Source organism: Oryctolagus cuniculus, chromosome 3 (genome assembly GCF_964237555.1).
Source record: "Oryctolagus cuniculus chromosome 3, mOryCun1.1, whole genome shotgun sequence".
Lineage (NCBI taxonomy): Eukaryota > Metazoa > Chordata > Mammalia > Lagomorpha > Leporidae > Oryctolagus > Oryctolagus cuniculus.
Genome location: NC_091434.1, coordinates 152,374,676 through 152,399,110, shown reverse-complemented (window position 1 = coordinate 152,399,110; position 24,435 = coordinate 152,374,676). Strand labels below are relative to the sequence as shown.

General features: G+C 43.6%; 1 protein-coding gene across 1 annotated transcript in view; it reads right to left on the bottom strand.

Annotated features, from left to right (window-relative positions):
• Window positions 1–20,056, bottom strand: part of CAPZA2 (capping actin protein of muscle Z-line subunit alpha 2) — a 69,705-nt gene extending 49,649 nt beyond the window's left edge. Inside the window, 1 exon segment of the mRNA NM_001171021.1 lies at window positions 19,918–20,056. Within this exon segment, the coding sequence (NP_001164492.1) occupies window positions 19,918–19,956 (39 nt within the window). The 5' untranslated portion in view covers window positions 19,957–20,056.
• Window positions 20,057–24,435: the final 4,379 nt, after the last annotated feature.

The following is a 24,435-nucleotide window of genomic DNA, read 5'->3' as shown; positions in this document are numbered from 1 at the left end:
CCCATTTACTTAGATGGCCAGGGAATATAGGATTTCAATGAAATGAACATTCCAAGAGTAATCACTAATGCAATTCTGAATGTAGACTGTTAATTTTCACATAATGTACATTCAAAACCACAAACACCTAAGCTAGAAATATAGAAGCAATACAAGGTAATGCTTTAGAGTCACACAGTCACACTGACCATTTCTACTACTCATTATTTATATGACCCTGGGTTAATCAATAATATTAGCTATTACTGGTAATAATAGCAGTCAATAGTAAGTGTACTGCATTATTATAATCTCAGAATTTTTTTTTTTATTTATTGAAAGTTACAGAGAAAGAGAGAGAGAGAGAGAGAGAGAGGTCTTCCATTCTGCTTGCTCGCTCCCCAAATGACTGCAATGGCCAGAGCTGAGCTGATCTTAAGCCAGGAGTCAGGAGCTTCTTCCGGGTCTCCTAGGTGAGTGCAGAGACCCAAGGATTTGGGCCATCTTCTGCTTTTCCCAGGCCATAGCAGGGAGCTGGATCGGGAGTGGGGCAGCCGGTATGGAAGCCTTTTGAGTCTACAAACTCTGTCAGTATTTAAACAGGGCTATTAGCAAAGTGGAAGTTCTTTCCTCCCTTCAGAGAAAGGTGCCCCCTTCTTTGATGGCCCATTCTTTCCATGACCTGCAGTGTTACAAAGGTGATTCACCTACTGTCCATGCATTTCTGTGTTCTTTGCAATGCATTTACTTGCTGTACCCAACATCTGCTCCGCCTCCACTTGATCTGTTCACCTCAAACTATGGACAGCAACACAGGAGAGAAAGCTGCATTCCTAGCTGCATGATGGTCACCGTGCAGTTAAGATTTGGGTTTTCATTTAAATCAAGGCAAGTGCTCTGTAATCATGTTTCTATTTTTGTTCTTAAACCTCCATTTTTTTAAGGTTAATCTAGTGGAGATGAAATATATCATTATTTCTTAACCTTTTAAAAATCCTGGCCCTGTTGGATAAAGTATTATATACAATTACTCTGAGATAGCTGTTATTACCCTTAATTTGTGCAAGAGAAAACAGATCCAGAATGAAGATTTGTATGAACTCTTCAAATGAAGTTGAGGGCTTTTCACAACACAACAAGCTACTTCGCAACACAATGTAATCTTTATGATGATTCAGACAGGCTGGAAACAAAAGAAATCTCTGGGTAATCTCATCCATTTCCATCGCTTCAATTATCAACCCACCACAGCTCTCATATCCATATACCTCCTATCACAATCTCTCTCAAAACCAACCTACATCTTCAATTAGAACATACAGAAATCTCCATCAAGTTGCCTCAAAGATATCTAAGATTGTCACACCCAAACATACTCCTTCTTGTTCTTGACAAAATTACCGACACCACCTAGAAATCATCCACACTCTTCTCTCTTCCAGAGTCAGTCACATGATCAATGAGTGCCTGTCTCTTGCTCAGATTCAATTCTACCTTGCACCAGACTGATTTTTTCAATGGAAATCCTGATGTTTCTTCCCTGTGCAAAATCATTCAATGGTTCCCCACTTCCAGCAAGATAAAAGTCCACAGTCCTTAGCGTAACCTTTAAGGCTCCTCCAAGGCTGTAAAATAGAACTGCTAAGAGCCCAAACTCTTAAATAAGATTGTGTGTATTCAGACCACATCTACACTGCCTACTGCCTACAGCAAACTACTTTCAGTTTCCTCACTTGGTTGAATGAGGTATTAACCTTAGTAAAGTATTTGGCACATAGAAAGCACTCAAATAATTGCTATCACCTTTTTTATTCTTTCCAATACTTTCTAATGTCCACAATCTGTCCAGTCTTTCTCCTTCCACGTTACATAAAGTATTAGAGCCTTATTACTCCAGTTCTTCTCTCTTGTCTTTCATGCCTCCACACTCATTCATATCTAACTGAGCTTCAAAACGATTATGGAAAAAAGAAATGAAAGATAATGTGAATTTTCTATGTGCTTTGTGAAGCCCTCTTGCATATGATTTAGCCATCTTCTATTTACTATGGTGAAACAACAGCAGAGTATCTTAACCTCTATGAATTATCAGAAGAAAAGGTCAGACAGAAAGGAAAATTCTCAAATTTTACTATCAGAAATGTACTGATATATTATTACACCAATCTTTAGCAAACAGATTTAATAAACAGTAGCATTGAGACATGTGATGTAAGGCATAAAATTAAGGTCCAGTATTATTATGATGTATCTTGACAAGGCCTAATTCCAAGTTCCCTCCAAGCTTTGCTCTCATAGATAAGGTTCCCTATCCAAGCAACTCTCTTTATCACCAGAAACAGACACAGTTCCTTCTTATCCCTGAGTAGCAGGCTTCAGTTCCCTGCCAGTTGGAGGAATTATTCAAACAAACCAATCACATGCCCCCTCAGGATCCAGGGATCATCCCACCCTGGTGCTATTGCAAGCCCGCCTCCCACAGCCCTGGCTTGGTCACTCTCTTCCCAAGTGCAACTCCTGTGCATGGTGTGTTGTGCTCCCTCTTCTGGGCTGTTGAACTGTTTAACAAGCTCCTGTCAATCTCATCTGTCCAGTGACAGTGTGTGTGTTCAGTCAACTCCACAATCCCTCCTGCAGCAATAGTGAAGAGGAAGCAATCAGAAAAAGACTGCACTTAACCAGGAAGGTCCAATTTATATGTAATTGAGGATGAGGAAGGAAGGAGTTCAGCTATTTATTCAAATGTATTTTAAGTGGATCTGGCTCAGCGGTTAAGTCACCACTTGGGATGCCCCAGTCTCATACTGGCGTGCCTGGTTTGAGTCCCAGCCCCTTGCTTTCCATCCAGCTTCCTGTTAATGCATACTCTGGGAGGCAGCAGGTGGTTGTTCAAATAGTAAATCCCTGTTACTTGCACGGAAACCTGGGTGGAGTTCCAGGCTCCTGGCTTCGGCCTGGTCCAGCCATGGAGGATGGACGATCTGCTTAGCTGGCATTGCGGCTCACTAGGCTAATCCTCCGCCTATGGCACTGGTACCCCGGGGTTCCAGTCCTGGTTGGGGCGATGGATTCTGTCCCAGTTGCTCCTCTTCCAGTCCAGCTCTCTGCTGTGGCCCAGGGAAGGCAGTAGAGGATGACCCAAGTGCTTGGGCCCTGCACCCACATGGGAGACCAGGAGGAGGCACCTGGCTTCTGACTTCGAATCGGCGCAGCACGCTGGCCGTGGCGGCCATTTGTGGGGTGAACCAACGGAAAAAAGGAAGACCTTTCTCTCTGTCTCTCATTGTCTAACTGCCTGTCAAAAAAAATAAAAAACAAACAAACAAACAAAAAAAAACCTGTCTAATACAATGGGGGAGAGAGAAAGTGGGGCAGGGGTAAAATATATGTAAAGAAGCTGATATATGGGCTCAACATTAGAAGGTCACATGTCACTCTTCACAAACATTTATTTTTCTTTCAGACATAAATTTAAGTGTGGTAATCTAATTTCCTACTCTTCAATGGATGTGAAGGGAGGAGGGGAAAGGATACTTTGAACATAAAAAGGGGGGAGGGATGGATCTGAGTTAACCCAAGAAGATTATAGAAAACAATGTCCTTTTATAGGACTGACTGAAATTCAGGAGCCAATCAAACCTCTTGAAGACAGCTCTGAACTTACTAATAAATTTTTATTAAAGAATAACTACAAGTTTACATCAATAACTCAGGAAAATACCAACCAGGATTTTAAGTCATAGGACGATACAGACTTAACACTACAACTCTCCAAACTTACTGCAAATGTGCCAATATTTTGGGTGTGATCAACTAACTGGGAATGCTTTTCTAGGTGGCCAGTAAAATAGAAGATGAAATAGAGGTTCTGAGGCCACTTGAGCCTCATTCTTATTACAAAGAAGATAAAATTAGCTTATTAGTGAGAAATAGTCTTTGATGGAGCAAATCAGATGACCTGAAATGGACTTTCTCAAAAATGAACACTGTCATCTTGGCAGTTTGTGACTACTCAATCTTTGGGTCAGAATCCCCACAAAGCCTCAGAAGACAGTAGATGAATCCAGTTGCAAATAGTACAGGAAAGAAAAAATTGGGACATTCATCTCTCAGATGACACTGATTCCACTGTTCTTACAAAGGATTCCCCCAAATCCTTCCCCTAGGAGATAAAGTGTGGGGAGCAACTGGGAGCAACTTGGACTAGACTAAGTTACTGGAATTAAGACTTATTCTATGCATCTGCTCTCCCACAACATGGTGCTGGGAGAGGAGAAAACAGCTTCTACACAGCTGCCTCCAGTTCAACCAATAAACTGTAGGACCTGCTCCTGATTGGAGGAGAGCAGCGTGCTCGGCATGTGGGTAGCAGAGTTGGGATTGGTGGAAGAGGACTATAAAGGAGGAGAGAGACAACATGCACCGGGGAACATCTGAGGAACATCTATCTGAAGGAACACCTGTGCAGCCCCCGAGAGAGCCGGCCGGCGGTGTGCCGCTCCCCCACGGAAGTGGGGAAAGTGGCTAGGGGGAACCGCCCTTCCACGGAGGTGGAAGGGACGGTAGCCAACCCGGGAAGAACCAGCAGCAAACCCGGGGAGGGCCGAGCAGACGAAAGAACAACGCAGGGTCCTGTGTCGTTCCTCCACGAAGAGGGGGAGCGACATAAAGGAAAGAATGCTACTTCTCCTCCATCAGTTGAAAACATAGTACTTTTTGATAAATCCACCAGGAAACTGCTTCCTGCTTTCCACCAGCACCACTGTCTTCTTGTCAGATGTCAGCAGGATCAGAAGTGTCTTGGGGCAGACAGTGAAAAAGTTATGGTAACACTGGGATGCTGCCTGTCACACATGGTTCTGCCATACTATTGGCAAAGACAGATGAACTGATGTCTCTCATATTGTGTAGAGCACATCTACATTCTGAGCCTACCAAGAGAAATCAGCTTCTCCACATTCTTATCAATTTGTTCTAGAGTCAGATGATCAGCAGAATTTGTACAATCATGGGAAGAGAGCAGACCAGGAAAAAAAAAAGAAAAAAGACCACTAGTTTGGTAATGCCTAAATCCTGTAGAGCAATGGTGTCTTACCTTCCTAAAGCAGTTTCTAGATGTAAATGGAAGATAAGGCACACTTGGTATGAAGCTGTGATCAAAACTCTGGCATATTACAGGATACACTGATGAACCAGATATCATAAGTTTTTGAAATACTGCTCTTTGGCCTGGGGTGATTCCTCAGAAAGAGTAGTTAGCGTAACACATCAAGTATTTTTACCAGTCGAAGATAACAGAACATGAATTCAGAAGTGCGCAATTTTATACTCATGCTGCTGATTTAAACTGAAAAACTTTCAGGGAAGGAGGGCTGGATGAACATATGTTTCTGCCTTGCTGGCCTGCCTCTCTTTGCATTAATGGTAACTGAATGTACCTTTCTCAAAGACTGGCTTCCATGGTAAAATGCCACAGATTAAAAGGGATTAGGGCTCCACAGCCTAGGTCACCTCTTAAACATGTGTCCAAAATAGGAAGTTAGAAGTAACTGGCAGTGCTACTACAGTTTTATGACTATCAGCTAAAATCTGAGGGTGTAACAGGTTGGGAGAGTTTACTGTAGGTTATCAATTTGTACCATCATTTATACAAAGAGCTGGCAAAATTAATATTAATTCAATTGCCTGTGTCCATGAATACTCTAGATTTTTCTGATGTCTTTGTTGGACATTTGGCAAAATTCCTACAAAGATGAAGGTACAACTTCAGTTCTAGGAGATTTTAATACCGTATGAAGAAAACAATGATTTCTTATCAGGAAATGGAGTCCTTACCAAAGTGGCTCTAAATACAGTAAGCTGACATAAAAAAAAAGATACAAGTATAAAAAGCAGTATATGCGCATGGAGCACTCACTCAGATACACACCACACACACACACACACACACGCACAAAATACAAAACAAACAAAAAACCCAGCCATCTGAAGGGCCGATGTGTGGCACAGTGGTTAAGCTGTAGATTGGGAGACTTGCATCACCTATCAGAATGCTTGTATTCAAGTTCTGGCTCTGGTTCCTGACTCCAGATTCATGCTAATGCACACCCTGGGAGGCAGAAGGTGTTGGCTCAAGGAATTAAATCCTGCCACTCATGTGGGAAACATGAACTGAATTCCTGACTCCTGACTTCAGCCCTGGCCCAGCCCCAGGCATTACGGGCATTTAGTGAGTGAACTAGTGAGTGGGAGATCTACTGGTCTCTTTCCTTCTACCTCTCAGATAAATACAATTCTAAAAAAGGGAAAATAGCCAGGTGAAACCACTAAATTTAGACACAAACAGCCCTATACTCTCCAGGACCTCAAAGGGATAAGGCACAAGAAATACTTGCAATAAAAACAATTCACTGCTTACCCTAAATTCAAATCTAACAAAGTACCTGTATTTCCTCTCAGAACCCTGCCTCCATCCCAAGTAACTCTCACATGTTGGACACCATGGCTCACACTTATCTCCTCTGTGGTCAAGAAAGGGGACTTAACAGGTGGGAATTTCCCAAATATGGGACTTGTCAACAGTCACTAGGAAAGCGCGCGGAAAACGAAAGGAAAATAGAATTCCATATTCCTAAATGTGAATCAATCTCCAGATAATGGAACCCAGAAATCCACATTTTTTAAATCTCCTGCAGTGGTTCTGATGGGGGACCAGTATTTGCAACCTACCCCTAAAGGATGTATATACATCATTGGGAGTTTTTCGTCTCATGGAGAAAGGAATCATGGATTTTACCTGATTTTCAAAGAATGCATCCTCAAGAAGGGTTACCATCTTAAGGACTGATAGTAAAGTTACGGTAGCCATTCTACATTGTTCTACTTCAACTATAAGAATTATCTGAAGCTGCTTCCCATAGCTCTATTTCCTATGCTTTGTTGAGAACTTCAAGGCAAATAAGAATATAAAACACTCTTGAGCTTTATGATTTTAATTAGTTTATGACCAAGCAAACACTATTGTATGTCTGTGTTATGGCTAAATTAATATGAGTATAATTAAGGGTGATAATTTGTGTTCATAAGTTTTTTCTTAAGAAATTTTCCTTTATAATTATCATTTAGAACAGTAATTAAAAACAGAGTCCATAGCACTTAATATGAAACTAGGCTATTTGCAAATTCAACATCAAGTCTTCTTTAAATGTGTTTTTGCCATTTATTTAAAACATTAAGATCCATGGATCCAAAGTAGGCATTATCATTAACTGAAAAAGAAAAGGTAACATAAACTATTTTTTATCTTGTATTTTCAATTTCTTTCTCTCTTCTCAATTACCTCAATTCACAAAACACCTCTGAATTTTGTCTTATCTTTAAAAAAAAGTATTCTTTTTTAAATTTTTTTTTTGGTCAGGCAGAGTGGACAGTGAGAGAGAGACAGAGAGAAAGGTCTTCCTTTGCCATTGGTTTACCCTCCAAATGGCCGCCGCGGCCGGCGCGCTGGGGCCGGCGCACCGCGCTGATCCAATGGCAGGAGCCAGGTACTTATCCTGGTCTCCTTAAAAGAGAAATAGTAAGAGGCCGGCACTGCGGATCACTAGGCTAATTCTCTGCCTGCGGCGCCGGTACCCGTGGTTCCAGTCCCGGTTGGGGCGCCAAGTGCTTGGGCCGTGCACAAACATGGTAGACAAGGAGGAAGTACCTGGCTCCTGGCTTCGGATCGGCACAGTGTGCCAGCCATAGTGGCCATTTGGGGGGGTGAACCAACGGAAAGGAAGACCTTTCTCTCTCTCTCTCACTGTCCACTCTGCCTGTCACTGACAGCAGGAGCTGAGCTGATCCAGGAGCCAGGAGCTTCTTCCAGGTCTCCCATGCAGGTGCAGGGGCCCAAGGACTTGGGTCATCTTTCACTGCTTTCTCAAGCCATCACCAGGGACCTGGATCAGAAGTGGAGCAGATGGGACTTCAACCAGAGCCTATGTGGGATGCCGAACTGGAAGCAGCAGCTTTACCGGCTATGCCACACAGCATTGGCCCTGTAAAACCTGTCTTTTCTGTTTCACTAATTTTTTTTCAAGAATAATTTGTATTACTGTCTCTCTTGTTTGTTTCTGATTTTGCTCTGTTAATGTACAATCTGAGAGGCAGCAGGTGATGGCTCAAGTACGTGGGTGGAGTTCTTGGCTCCTGGTTTCTGCCTGGACTAGTCTTAGCTGCTGCAGGTATTTGTGGTGTGAACTAGAGGATGAAGTGCTCTCGTTCACTCGCTCTCTCTCTCTCCCAAACTCACCCACTCTCTATTTCACATAAATATAAACAAACATTTAAAAACAATAAATTGGGGCCGGCGCTATGACGCAGCAGGTTAAAGCCCTGGCCTGAAGCCCCGGCATCCCATATGGGCGCCGGTTCGAGTCCTGGCTGCTCCTCTTATGAGCTAGCGCTCCGCTTTGGCCAGGGAAAGCAGTAGAAGATGGCCCAAGTCCTTGGGCTCCTGCACCCTCATGGGAGACCTGGAAGAAGCTCCTGGCTCCTGGCTTCGGATCGGCGCAGCTCCGGCTGTTGCGGCCATCTGGGGAGTGAACCAGTGGATGGAAGACCTCTCTCTCTGTCTCTACCTCTCTCTGTAACTCCGATTTCAAATAAATAAATCTTAAAAAAAATAAAATAAAAATAATGAATCATTTGGCAAGCTTTATTTTTACAAAAAGGAGACACTTCAGGTCTCATCCAACAGTGGTATCTGTATATCCATGTCTGCTCATCACCTCTCCAGCTGAATCTACAGTCAGAGCTGCAAACCAGTGGACCTTACATGTGCTAAGCACTCTGCTGGAATTACAAAACATGCCAAAGAGCTTGGCCCTGAAGAACACAGGAAGTAAGAACAGCTCCATATATTAAAATTGGGAAGTGGCCTAGCAAAGGCTAGTCAGGATCCAAAACAAAAGGAAGGGATGTCACTGTGTCTGGTTATTGAAGGATTAGTTTACAACACAGACAAGATTGAAAGGCCATTTCTGGAAGAGAAAAAACATATCCGTACTATTTAGACCTTAGTAATAGGGCTTTTCTCTCTCTACTCCTTGCCCAAAAACTTACTAAAATTGCTCCTTTAAAGACTACTAGGAATCCCTAGACCACCATTTAAATAGCTGGCTTGATCTGTAGTTTCCCCATCTGTAGAATGGGACAATAAAAAGGTCATTCTGAAAATTGAGAGAAGGCATGTTAAAGTGTATGGCATGCAGCAGATTTGTTTCTTGTTCCTTTCTCTTAAATTTAAAGGCTTTCTTCAACCTCATAGTCCTCCTTAATCTCTGGTGCAGTGTGCACTGCTCCTTCTCACAATTCTCTTTACACTCTGATACACAGGCACCCACTGTGCTGGGTATACAACACTTTTGACTCCAAAAGTTATTCCACACCTTTCTGTTTCTTTCCTCTTCTTTCTCCTTCAAATCAAAGTACAAACTGAGCATCCGTAATCTGAAATGCTCCATGTTTGGCTCAGGGATGATCAACTGGTAAAGCCTATGCAAATACTCCAGAATCTGAAAACTCTGAAACTTCTGGTCCCTAGCATTTTGGATTAGGGCTGCTCAACCAGTATGTTCAAAAGTATATGCTCTCTGCCCTTTCCCCTTTACTCCGTCCAAACCTTTTCTCCTCAAAGACTTATCCCATCTCACAGCTGGAATCCCAAAGGGAAGACTTCCCAATCTCTGATTCTCTGAGTCCGACCTCTTTTCCAAACTCCATTTCTCTGTTTATCATCTGATAGGCATTTTCATGCAGACACCCTACCAGCAGTTCATACTAAAATAACCAAAACTAAGTTCACCATTTTTTCCTCCCAGCAACATATCCTCTAGCTGTTAGTGGTAGTACTACTTCCCAAATTTTAACATTCAGTAATTTGATTGATGCCTTTCCCCTACACTCATTTACCCAGTTCAGTTGATTCCAACTCTAAAACACTATCAATATTTTCCCCTCCATTTTTTGTAAGACTACTTTCAGTCATGTCCCCAAATCTACTTGACCTACTTTCCCAACTGTGCCAGCTAACTTCAACTTGTCTAGACCCCAGGTTCTCAACTAGGGGAGGTTTTGTTCCCCAGGAGACATTTTTGATGGTCACGACTGGATGGTGCTACTGGTTATCAGGTTGGCCAACGATGTTGCTCAACACTCTACCATGAACAGGATGTCCCTCACCCAACAAAGAATTATCTGGCCCAGCCGGCGCCGTAGCTCAATAGGCTAATCCTCCACCTTGCGGCGCCGGCACACCGGGTTCTAGTCCCGGTCGGGGTGCCGGATTCTGTCCCGGTTGCCCCTCTTCCAGGCCAGCTCTCTGCTATGGCCAGGGAGTGCAGTGGAGGATGGCCCAGGTGCTTGGGCCCTGCACCCCATGGGAGACCAGGAAAAGCACCTGGCTCCTGGCTCCTGCCATCGGATCAGCACGGTGCGCCGGCTGCAGCGGCGGCCATTGGAGGGTGAACCAACGGCAAAAGGAAGACCTTTCTCTCTCTGTCTCTCTCTCTCACTGTCCACTCTGCCTGTCAAAAAAAAAAAAAAAAAAAAAAAAAGAATTATCTGGCCCAATATGTCCATAATGCTTAGGCTGAACCACCCTATATGTGACCTATTCAAAAGCACATTCACCTTTCAATCTCTTCCTTCCAAAATACATGAGATATTCATTTATTTAGCTGACTTCCCTTTACACTTAACTGATACTCCCTGCCACTGCCACCTTCTTGATATTTTTTTTTCCTATGTTGTAGTCTCAGGTATGAGCCACACTGTAACTCACATCTATCATGCCCTAGAAAAAAGTAATTGTTCCTTCTGAATTTCCACCCATTCACTACTCACTTAGCTATTGTAGAGTGCATGTTATATATGTCCACCTTTGAATCTGTGGTCTTGTACTTCCTGTACAACACAGGTGATCAGAACACCATCATTCAGTGAATATAAAACTTAAACTATGGTGTCATTACAACTATTCAGATTCCTAACTCTCTCTTCCCTGACCCCTCTAAAACTGTATTTATACATATAACTTGCTTTGCATGGTTGAAATCTGAGACATGAAGTGAGTTTAAGGCGTGGGGTAGGGGGTTGGGAGGGCTTTAAAAGCTCTGTGCTATTCATTCCATTTCCTTCCCACTGCTGCAGTGCCTGGGGGAAAAGTTTAGATCAAAATCTTCCAGCAGCCCGGAACTCTTAAGGAACTCTTAAGTGACTTCACCACACAGGGCCCTTCCACTGACCCACACTAGACATACACTGAATGAGCAGAGATGAGGTACAAAGCCTCCACCCTCACTCTTTCAGGCTGATTTTAGGTTGTTGTTACTGCAATTATATCCTTGCCTCTCCCAGTTAGCAACTAATGTAAAATTCATAATTATATGTACCACTATAAAAGGAAAACACAATTGACTGGCCTGATTTCAGAGATCTTAAAAAATGAAAAAATATGACTACTGGGATCAATGAAATGCAGAATACAGGCTGGGCATCCCTAATTCAAGATTTTGAAATAGAAAATGTTCCAAAATCTGACACTTTTGAGGGTTGATGTGATGCCACCAGTGGAAAATTCCACATATAACCTCACATGATAGGTCACAGTTTGGCACAGTAGTTAAGATGCTGCTTGGTACTCCTACACGAATTAAGGGAGTGCCTGGGTTTAAGTCCTGGCTCTGGTCCAGAGTCTAGTTCCTGGAAACGTATACCTTAGGAGGTAGCAGTGACAGTTCAAGTAGTGGGTCCCTACACCATGTGGGAGACCTGGAATGAATTCCTGGCTCCTACATGGAGCCTGTCCCAGCAACGGGTATTGCTAGCAGCTGGGAAGTGAACTGATCAATGGGAGACGGATGTCTTTCAAAAAAACACAACAATATCAAAACACTCCACAGAAACACAATAAAACTACTGTATAAAAAATTACCTTCAGGCAATGTATATGAGATACATATGAAAAATAAGTTAATTTCATATTTAAACTTGGGAACTCATTATGTATATAAAAATATTCCAAAATTAAAAAAAATATATAAAACATTCTGGTCCCAAATATTTCAGATAAGGGATATTCAATCTACTTGTATATACAATTTCTTTCTTTCTTTTTCTTTTTTTTTTTTTTTGACAGGCAGAGTGGACAGTGAAAGACAGACAGAGAGAAAGGTCTTCCTTTTGCCATTGGTTCACCCCCCAATGGCCGCTGCGGCCGGTGCACTGCGCTGATCCGATGGCAGGAGCCAGGTGCTTCTCCTGGTCTCCCATGGGGTGTAGGGCCCAAGCACTTGGGCCATCCTCCACTGCACTCCCGGGCCACAGCAGAGAGCTGGCCTGGAACAGGGGCAACTGGGACAGAATCCAGCGCCCCGACCGGGACTAGAACCTGGGGTGCCAGCACTGCAAGTGGAGGATTAGCCTAGTGAGCCGCAGCGCCAGCCTGTATATACAATTTCAAAAAGATTTTGTTTTTTTTAAAAATAAACATTTCTTTTTTTTTTTTTTTTTTTTTTGACAGGCAGAGTTAGACAGTGAGAGAGAGAGAGAGACAGAGAAAGGTCTTCCTTTGCCATTGGTTCACCCCCCAGTGGCCGCTGTGGTCGGCGCACTGCACTGATCCGATGGCAGGAGCCAGGTACTTATCCTGGTCACCCATGGGGTGCAGGGCCCAAGCACTTGGGCCATCCTCCACTGCACTCCTGGGTCACAGCAGAGAGCTGGCCTGGAAGAGGAGTAACCAGGATAGAATCCGGCGCCCGACCAGGACTAGAACCCCATGTGCTGGTGCCGTAGGCGGAAGATTAGCCTATTGAGTCGCAGCGCCAGCCAACTTATTTCTTATTTGCATTTTTCCACTAAACTTTTGAAGGGTCCTCTTATTTGGTAAGCAAAGAACATGGAGGTAGGGGCCAGCTCTGTGTCACAGCGGGTTAAAGCCCTGACCTGAAGCGCCGGCATCCCATATGGGCGTCAGTTCTGGTCCTGGCTGCTTCTCTTCTAATCCAGCTCTCTGCTATGGCCTGGGGAAGCAGTACAAGATGGCCCAAGTGCTTGGGCCCCTGCACCTACATGGGAGACCCAGAAGAAGCTCCTGACTCCTGGCTTCGCATCGGTGCAGCTCCAGCTGTTGTGGCCACCTAGGGAGTGAACCAGCAGATGGGAAGACCCCTCTCTCTCTGTCTCTGACTCTCTCTGTAACTCTTTCAAATAAATCTTAAAAAAACAACAACAAAAAAAACAAAACAAACAAAAAAAAAGAACATGGAGGTAGACAGTTTCCAAGAGTTATTTTCATTAGAAACACAGAAAACTACAACATACAAGAAAAGTTCTATAGTGGAACATGGAAATAAATGTCATAAAAACAAAAATGTAAAGACTAAATATCTTACTTTTGAAATAAAAATTGTGATGGAAATTCTATATCAAATGATATTTCATAAATAAAAAGTGCAATTTGATTTTCTTAAATAAAGTTAATGAATGTTTTTTGACTACAGCTATGAGTGTTTTTATGTTACCTGTTACAGAAGTGATCTTGAGAAGACAAAAACTCTATTTTCTTGACATGTACAAATCACAGTAACTGCTAATGCGGATGACTGATTAGGTTTTTAGGTCATGGCACAAATCATAGGTCAACTTTTGCCTTCATATTTTTCAACCTTAAAAATTATTTTTTACTCTTTGCACTGTATCATTTTATATGTTCTTACACTGAAAATCAATATTCTATCTATTAAACTACCCTCTTTTTAAAATGGAAAATGGCTCCCAAATGCATTGAAAACACACTACAGATTTGCTTCAATGTGTAAAGTCTGAAAAACTCCACTTATGTTTCAGCTTCTATCAGGTTTCTGTAGGAGGAATTTTTACTTTTCATTGGTGCAATAACATAATTAACCTAGAGAAATAAAATTAGGAATATTTTTCAAATCAATAACTTACACATTAACTTTCTAGTTAATAAGAACACTACTTTTATATTAATTATGATGATATATAGTGGCAGCTTATGTTTACTACACACAAAAATTTATGAAACCAGGTATGCTTCTATATTGAGGAAAACATATATAAACTGCTTGTAAAGAACATTTCACATTTGAACCCTACTTAATATCACCACCCTTACCTCAACTAGGAATTTCCTTAGATTATCCGAATGTTTAAAATCTATAGCACTATTTAGATAAATGAAAAATTTAGACACACTAGACTTTCCCTCAAAACCTGCCATTACATACTACTTTACTTTTCATAAAGCTTATGTTCTCTTTTAATTCTCTGAGCTCATATCATGCTGATTCCCTCATTGAACTATTCTACTCATCACATGCAGAGAGTAATGACAGATGCTACAAAAAACATCATTTCTATACTTCGAAATTCCAACAGAAAAGGGAAAAAAGGTAAACAAATTATTATGCATAACTATAAAGTAAAAACTTTATACTAAGGTTGTGTTATAGAGCTCAGAAGAGATTAAACTAACCATGTGATCTGAGTAAAATTTTCCTCTTTCAAAAAAGTGACCTGACGTGGGAGTAGTATCAACACTATAAGTGGATGGGAAGTTGTAAGCTGAGAAAAATCAACATTCACTTTGTGCTTGCTTCATGCCAGGCACCACATATACTTAAGAGCATCTTCACTGAGAAGGTACTTCCTGTTACATCCTCACCTTTCAGGGAAAACTGAGGTTGAGAGATGAAATAATTTACCTAAAGGTACTGCACAGGTATCTCTACACTCAAAGCAGGATTAAATGACAGTATGGAAATATCACAAATATTTAGATTAGACTGGAATACAAGACCTAGAACACCATTTCAAGAGTTGGGCTTCTTTGCCAAGGCAATGGGAGATTCAGGCACCAAGATGTTAGAGCGCTCAGATGCTGCAAACTGAAGGGATCAGTGTCAAGACTTTGCTAATCAAAGTCCAACTGTGGCAAATGCAACTGCTGCAGGGAAAGAATGGACAAGAGACACTTATTCTAATCCTACCTCTCCTCCCTTGACTTTTTTTTTTTAAAGATTTATTTATTTATTCAAGAGGCAGAGCTACATAGAGAGAGAGGGAGAGACAGAGAAAGGTCTCCTTCCATACACTGATTCACTTCCCAAGTGGCAACAATGACCAGATCTTGGCCGAACCAAAGCCAGGAGCTTCTTCTGAGTTTCCCAAGTGGGTGCAGGGGCCCAAGTACGTGGGCCATCTTCCACTGCCTTCCCAGGCCATAAGCAGAGAGCTGGACTGGAAGAGGAACAGCAGGGACACAAACCAGCACCCAAATGGGAAGCTGGCGCCACAGGTAGAGGTTTCACCTACTACGCCACAGCAATGGCCCTGATTTTCTTTTTTAACTGTTATCACAGAATAGCCAAAATCAATTTGTATTCTGTTTGTTTGGTGACATTTTGTTACCAAACAATAGTTAATTTAATAATCTGGTCAACTGAGAGGCAATTAACCAAATATTAATATAAATAACTTTTCAAGTGAGAAATAAAGTATTTGTAAAAGGCACATTTTGATGATAAAGTGACAAAATTTAGAAACGAATTTTAAGGAATGGGGAAAAAGGAAAATAAAATGTTAAAGGTGAAGTTAAAACTTGATGACAGGAATAATGAAATAAAGAGAAAAATGAGTAGTTTATGTGGGCAAAGAAGGGGGTTTATAATTTACTTTTAGACAGGCTCCACTTGAACACATCTAATTAATGCCTGTAAACACGACCAGCAGGTAAAAATGTGTGATCAGTACTCAGGAGAGAAGTTTCTGCTAGAGCCATGTACTTGAGACACATCTACAAAGACATAAAAGCTAATGTTATGGGAATAACTATCCAAATTGCTGGGGGAAGATAGGAGGGGTTACAGAAAGAAAAAAGAAAAGATCCTCTTCTATCAATAACTATTTTCCTTCAGGAAGATTTTCTTATCTAGAGAGGCTTGGGAAGGCAATGGTTCTTTTCATTTAAGCCTTGGATCACAATTTCAAATTCACAAAAATGCTTAACTGTGCAATATAATTGACCCAGGAACAGAAAATGTAAACTGGTTTTGGCCCAGAGTTTCTCCATGTAAGAAGTCTGTGGGACACATCACATCAAATTAATAGCTTTAAAGAACTTTACTTGGGGCTGGTGCTATGGAATAGTAGGTTAAACCTCCGCTTGCAGCACTGGCACCCCATATGGGCGCCAGTTCAAGTCCACGCTGCTCCACTTCCAATCCAGCTCCTTGCTGATGGGTCTGGAAATGCAGTAGAAGATGACCCAAGTGCTTGGGCCCCTGCACCCAAGTGGGAGACCCAGAAGAAGCTCCTGGCCTCACAAAGGTCTACCTCTGACCATTGCAGCCATCTGGGGAGTGAACCAGTGGTTGAAAGACCCCTCTCTGTAACTTTGCCTCTCAAATAAATAAAGTCTTAAAGCAAAAAAAAAAAAAAAAAAAAAAAAGGAACTTCAATGTGCTTCTTCAGCTAAATATTATTAACCTGATGGCCAAGAGAAAAGGTCATTAAGTTTTGTTGTTGTTGTTGTTGTTTAAGATTTATTTATTTATTTGAAAGGCAGAGTTACAGAGCGGCAGAGGCACAATGAGAGAGATCTTTCATCCACTGGTTCATCCCCTAAATGGCTGCAACTGGAGCTGGGCCTATCCGAAGCCAGGAGCCAGGAGCTTCTTCCAGGTGTCCCATGCAGGTGCAGGGGCTCAAGCACTTGGGCCATCTTCTACTGCATTTCCAGGCCATGGCAGAGAGCTGGATTGGAAGTGGAACAGCCAGGACTCGAACTGGTGCCTGTATGGGATGCCAGAACTGCAGGCTTTACCCGATACAACACAGGGCTGACCCCAGGGTCATTAAGTTTCACTAGTGGTATCCTAAAAAGTAACTGTACATGATTATTAAAAGCAAAGCTCTTATTCTAGATCAGTTTCTAAGATGCTTCCTACTATAAGGCATATATGAAATTATACCAGTAATAAAAATATTTAAATGTGCTAAATAATAAAAAAACAAACCAAAAAACATATTAGAAGTCATCACTATTTAATCTTTGGTATCTACAAATTTTACTTTAAAAGAACCATTGTTTCTCCTTTTTAAAAAATTGTCAACAAATTAAAAACAGAGACAAACCCAGAAAAGGATCGCGTAACCAATTTTGTTTAAAAGAACATGGTATCACAAGAGCATGGAATTTGAACTCTGACAAACTTGGATCCAACTACCATCTTTGCCACTTTCTACCTAGTTATCCTTGGAAGAATTACTTAAAGCTCTTAAAACCTCTCTTTACTCATCTGTGAAATGGTAATAATAAAACTACCCACCTAGGCCAGCGCTGCGGCTCACTAGGCTAATCCTCCGCCTTGCGGCACCGGCACACCGGGTTCTAGTCCCGGTCGGGGCGCCGGATTCTGTCCCGGTTGCCCCTCTTCCAGGCCAGCTCTCTGCTGTGGCCAGGGAGTGCAGTGGAGGATGGCCCAAGTGCTTGGGCCCTGCACCCCATGGGAGACCAGGAAAAGCACCTGGCTCCTGGCTCCTGCCATCGGATCAGTACGGTGCGCCGGCTGCAGCGCGCCGGCCGTGGTGGCCATTGGAGGGTGAACCAACGGCAAAGGAAGACCTTTCTCTCTCTCTCTCTCTCTCATTGTCCGCTCTGCCTGTCAAAAAACAAAAAAAACAAAAAAAAAACTACCCACCTCAAGTTCATAACAAATTTAAGAATGTATTTGTCTATATACAAAGGGTTTTACACAAATCTTAACAGCTCCCTTCCCTTAGATCTGCCTTTCAGAATGAAAATTTCAAAGCTTAAGAGTACAAAAAGGTTGTTTTCGAAGCTTACAAATAAAGGAGCAGAAAGAGTAACATGATTTAAATTTAAGTTTAAAAATATCACAATTTCTCATCCCTTACCAACATCCTTCTCCCCAAAGATTGAAAAAAGCATTTTCATAATTCGAGTATTAAAATTCCACTGACTGAGCTGTTTTTTCCTTAAATTAGCATATACAGGGATGAAATCTGTATGTAAAATATCTACAGAATATTTTCATAAAAGTCTGAATAAAAACAGAAACACCAAAATCCAAGCTGGAATTTTCACTCACTCATCCAATATTATGCTGGGCAAGCTGGATGGCCAGCTTCTGCCCCTTCTGGAACTTGGTGCTCCCAGAGTGCCAGATAATAAGGGATCTTGGCATCTCATTTTGCTATTCCGGACCTTTGCAACACATGGCAGGTCTGTATTAACTCCCACACTGAGTACTCTCTCCCCAACTACATTTTTAGCCACTTGAACTACTAACAACCACTTCAGAATGATTGAGTAAAGGCACAACAATCTCTTCGAGAAACCGCACTACTGAACCGTGTATGCATGTGTTTGCTCATGTCCACTTTGAGTTGCCACCTCCGGCCTGTTTACCAATACCACACATATGAACAGTGCCCAGTAACTTTTGCCGGATCTCCGACAGGGGCCTGTCCATTATGGAGAATCTTGTTGCTCTCCCCTCCTCTTTTTTTTTTTTCTGTTGTTGTTTCTTTATTACCACTTCATAGACAGAAAACACTTTTAAAACTGAAGACAGAGCTGCCTTCTGCACACTCAGCTGGGGAAAGAGAATCTTAGATTTTGATGCAAGAACACAAGAAATAAAAGTATCCTTAGACTGATATTAGGGTTTGTGAAACATCGTAATGTAACTTGCCTGTGTTTCCTACAAAACCTTACTATTTTGAGAACATAGGCACGCAGCATGGTTACAGACGGGCATTTCCAAAACGGTCACACTATCTTATTCACGTCGTGTTAGATACTTTTAAGTCTGAGAAACATCAAGGTCCTCTCCAGGAAATAGTCAAAAATTATTAGGGTTCCTCCCCACCCCGCCCATCCCCGAGAACCAGGCCTTCCCCTGCAGCCAAAGGGAACGGGCGAATAAGAGAGAATTAGTTCTAGAATCGGTTTTCTTATTTCACACGTCTGAGGACTTAAGTCTCTCATCTGGTTCCATTGCTGTCACAGCATCGAACACACGGTTAAAAGGAGTTGCACCGCCTAGCTTCGGAAGAAGTCCCAGCAGGAAGAAACGGGGTGGCACCAGGTCGCCCCCCGCCTCCGGAGGCTGCTGCCCACCGGGGCAGAAAAGAACTACGGGAAGGGGTCTTTTTGTGAGCAACTCGGATCCCTCTCAAGGAACACGGAGCTGCACGGCTTCCAGCGAAAGCGAAGCAAAGAAAAAGCAAGAAACCTCCGTAGGCAAAAGGGAAGCCGGAGAGGAGGAGGAGGAGGAGGAGGAGGAGGAGGAAAGGCAGCCTTCTGGCGATGGGGCGGGGGAAGTGGAAGGCCCAAGTGCTTCCTAAGCGATTTTCCCCCTTCCCCCTCACCCCCGGCGACGCTCCAGGCCAGGCCGCCGGGCTGGGCACTGCCCTTGGGCCTCTCCCAGGCCGGAACACAGACCCCCTCTGCAGTCCCCGGTGCTCCGCGCAGCGGCCCCGCGGCCGGCGCCGAGGCAGAGGGTCCCGCGCAGCCGCCGCCCTCCGCTCGCGCCCCCCGCCCCCGCCCCCGCCCTCCGCGCCGGGCCCGCAGCCGCCGCCCGGCGCCCGCTTCCTATTTTCGGAGCACACACCCTACAAGGAGCGGCGCGAGCAGGCCCGTCAGAGACGGGCGCCCGCGCGGGGGCCTCGACTGACTGACAGGGGCAGGCACTAGGGCACAGCGAGGCGGGGGAGGAAGGGCAGCCGAGGGCACAGCCCGTCGGCCAAAGCCCGTCGCCACCGTCCAGACTCGGCGGTGACACGCCGAAGCTCTCCCGGCTCCGCACCGACCCTCGCCGCCGCCGCCCCCGCGGCTCTTACCTTCTCCTCATCAGACAACTGCTCCTCCAGATCCGCCATCTTCCTTCTGGCGACAGACCGTGGCGGCGGCGGCAGCGGCCACCTGACTTCCCCCTTTCGGTGCGGTCCTCCGTGTCGCGCGCCCCCGCCAAGGGAGGGGCCCGCCGCCCAGACCGCCGCGCACGCGCCTTGGGAGCCCCGCCTCCCTCAACCCGGCCCTGGGGGCCCGGAGTGCGGCTGTGCGCAGGCGCGGGCGCCTCGGAAGCCGGGAGAGGGAAGCGTTTCCGACTGCCGCCTGCCGCTTGCTGCCTGCCGCAGGCTTGTCAGCCTCCGGAGAACGAACGGGGATTTCTCCCCACCAGTGACCATATGGGCCCCGTCTGCGACGAGTACATTCTGAGCTCTTGATTCGTTCCCATCGAGTCCTGAACTCTGCCAGCTCCAATGTGAAAAAGCGTACAAATAGGATCCTTAGATAAATACTCGGCTTTAATTAAAACAGGCACACACAATCCCAGTCCGTAATTGTGAGATTGTGCTAGGTAAATTCGTTTACTCGTTCAACGTTTATTGGTCTTTTATTGTGCACCGGGCATCGTGTTAGTCTCGGGATTTTCAATGTTGCGCAAAAAGGCAGAAATCTCACTTTTTTAAAGGTTTTATTTATTTGAGAGGTAGTTACAGAGATCTTCCATCTGCTGGTTCACTCCCCAAATGGCCACAACTGCCAGATCTGGGTCTATCTGAAGCCAGGAGCCAGGAGATTCTTCCAGATCTCCCACGCAGGTGCAGGGACCCCAGGACTTGGGCTGTCTTCCACTGCTTTCCCAGGCCATTAGTACGGAGCCGGATCGAGAAAGGAGCAGCCAGGACAGAAACTGGAGCCCAAATGATTTGCCAGTCTGGCAGGCAGAGGCTTAGCCTACTATACCAGTGCTGGCCCCAAAACCTCTCTTTTCAAATAACTCACTTCCTCTATTCTTCAGACACACACTGAGCAGTTGGGGGAGGCGCTGCACTTTTGCCAGGGAATGGATCCTACCATCCTTAATAGGGTGGCCAGATTAAATACAGGACAACTAGCAAAATACGAATTACAAATAAACAATGGCTTTTTAAAAGAAAGTGTCCAATGAAGCATTTGAGATACACTGAAAAGTTACCCGTTTCTAATTTTACTGGATGTTCTTTACTTTCATATGTGAAATTTGGCAACCCTTCTGAGACTTCAAGATTTTATTTATTTATTTTTTGAATGTCAAAGTTAGAGGGAGAGAGATCTTCCATCCTTGGTTCACTCTCCCAAGTGGCTGTAACTGCCGGTGCTGAGCCAGGCCGAAGCCAGGAGCTTCAGCTGGGTCTCCCACATAGGCAACAGGGGCCTGAGCACTTGGACCATCTTTTGCTGCTCTTCCCAGGCCATTAACAGGGCCCTGGATGGGAAGCAGAGCAGCAGGACCGGAACTGGCACCCATATGTGATGGTGGTGTCGCAGGCAGTGACTTTACCTGCTATGCCACAACTCCAGTTTCTGAAGCTTCAAGTTTACAAGAGAGTAAAGATACAGTTGATGTGCCATCAGCTGGGGATTTTGTTAAATTTGCTGGGGCATTGCTGAACTAAGTGCCAGCTCCTGCTCTAGCTCTCTGGTATGGCCTGGGAAAGCAGTTGAAGATAGCCCAAGTGCTTGGGCTCTGCATCAGCATGGGAGATCCAGAAGATGCTCCTGGCTTCTGGCTTCAAATCGCCTCAGCTCCAGCTGTTGCGGCCATGTGGGGAGTGAACCAGCAGATGGAAGACCTTTCTCTCTGTCTCTCCCTCTCTCTGTAACTCTACTTCTTAAATAAATAAAATATTTAAAAAATAAATTATGAAAACGGAAAATTTGAGAGTATCATTGATTCAATAGTCCGGGATGGGGCTGTAGAATCTGCAGGTCTAACAAGCTCCCAGGTGATGCCAATGCTCCTGCTTTGGAGGCCATACTTTAAGTAGCAAGGCATTAGTTTAGGTTGGAGTTAAAACTTCATTCAGTAGAAAAAGAGAAGCTGTTGAAAACTTTCCCACAGTGACATGATATGCTCAGAAATAATGCCCAGCAAGATGAATCTGACAGATGCACGTGATATCTAAGGGTTCTGTAAAGAGCTTAAGTAACTATTCAGATACAAGACATTATGATTATTTTAAAGATTATATATTTCAGAGTCAGAGTTACAGAAGAACAGGGGGAGAAAGAGAGAGAGAGAGAGAGAGAGAGAGAGAGAGAGAGAGAGAGAGAGAGCTAGCTATCTTCCATCTGCTGGTTCACTTCTCAGATGGCTGCAATGACCAGGGCTGAGCTAGGCTAAAGCCAGGAGCCAGGAACTTCTTTCAGGTCTCCTGCTTGGGTGGCAGGGGCTCAAACACTTGGACCATCTTCTCCTTCTTTTACCAGGCCATTAGCAGGAAGCTGGATTGGAAGAGGAGTAGCCAGCACACAAACAAATGCCCTGGCAGGATGCCAGCATTGCAAGTGGCAGCTTCAGTGGCTATGCCACTGTGCTGGCCCCACAAGACATTAAGGAATTTACTGAATGTTCATTTAAGGAGAGTTCAGGAAGTGGAAGCTTGCTAACATGCAGGAAAAAGCAGGTGTCCTATCGAAGGCAAGACATTAGGGAGAAGACACAAAAGAGAATAAACCATTTGGTTTGGCCAAGGATCTCACTGGATATAATCAACAGCATGTTTACAAGCCATTGCTTCACTGCTTTTTCATTGCAACCTCATGGAATAAGGTGCTTATCCCTAATATTATACTCATTTCACTGAAGGAAAAAAACTGAGGCTAAACACTTTGTTCAAGGTTGCTCAGTTTCTAAGTGACCTAGCTGGGATTGGAACCTAGGCGTTTTATTCTATTTCTCATGTTCCATCTACTCTAAAATTTTTCTTTCTCCCTGTCTAAAGTCCAGGTGCACTCCAGTAAGTGAACTTAATGAAAGTGATAGTTCTCATGTTCCACCAGTTCCCATTTACCACCACCTGCTATCAGAAGTGCTTCTGGGTTTGGGTGTTTTCTCCCCCTCTGGTTCAATTAGCAACAGCTAGTATCACACTGTGGAATTAGTAAACAGTGAGTCCTCAGTAAATGTTGCTGGATTAACTGGCTGCTCTCTTCCTGTAGAAACTTCACTCAAATCTGATAATGCTTTGCAATAATTTAACTCAAAGTATGTTTATAATTGTAACCTTGGTGATACTTTACATGTGGTTTCCACAGTGATACAACCAGCAGTTATGTGTAATTTCTGGTAATCCTTTCAGTAATCTCCCAATACTTGCTTCCTGATACAATGAAAAGGACTAACAGAATTATGAAACATGTAACCTATGAATTCTGCAAGACTTCAAGCCATCACACAAATAGATACAAGTAGAAAATAATCATAATATGACTGCAAGGAGAAATGCACTGGAATTCTTGTTGTAAATTGAAACTTTTGAGATTGACAGAACCCTGATATGAAAGGGTTTACAGAGCTGTCATAGATGCTGGTCAGAAAAAGACCAGGTCCCGGGACAAGTTCTGCAACTACGAGCAGCAAAGCTGGATGTGGGAACCAAGCATAATTTTATAACAAAACTTTGGAGAAGGAAAGCAGAAATTGTTTACATTGAACCTACATTGGCTACAGATAAAAGAGGTAGGATAGCACAGAGCAGCGACAATTTTCAGATAGGAGGGAAGTTCATAAGGAGAAACATTCAAAGCATTTATTGCTTCTAGGCTGGTTGAGGTTTATAGTCCGGAAAGTTCATTCATCAACCACAGGTAGTGATGCCTGGTGGTCAGTAGGCTAGAGTATGAGTTTAGGTTTCGTCATGTATTCAAGAGTATGGGAAACTTAAAAAAATTATTTATTTATTTGAAAGGCAGAGTTACATAATGAGAGGAAGAAACAGAGAAAGAGAGGGATCCTCCATCAGCTGGTTCACTTCCCAGATGGGTCAGGCCAAAGCCAAGAGTCAGGAGCTTCTTTTAGATATCCCATGTGGGTGCAGGGGCCCAAGGACTTGGGCCATCCTTTGCTGATTTCCCAGATGCATTAGCAGGAAGTTGGACCAGAAGTGAAGCAGTCAGATCTAGAACTGGCACCCATATGCAATGCTGGCATCACAGGCAGCAGCTTTACCCGCTATGCCACATGCTGACCCCTATGCAACACTCTTGTTGGTTTGGCCCATAGCTGTTAGCTGATCAACTTCCCTTGGCTCTTCCCTTCCTCCACCCTCCAACTCTTATAATTAAATTTTTAACATTTCATAAATTTTATTTTATCACTTGATAATCAGTTATTTTCTAATGAAAAGAAAATAAAAATATTTATCCCACATACAATTGTTAGAATTCTACTCTTATTTTTAAAAAAAGTATTTATTTTTACTTTGAAAGGCAGATAGACAGAGAGAAACAGGCTTAAAGAGATCTTCCATCTACTGGTTCACTCCCCAAATGCCCACAATGGCCAGGACTGGGCCAGGCTGAAGCCAGGA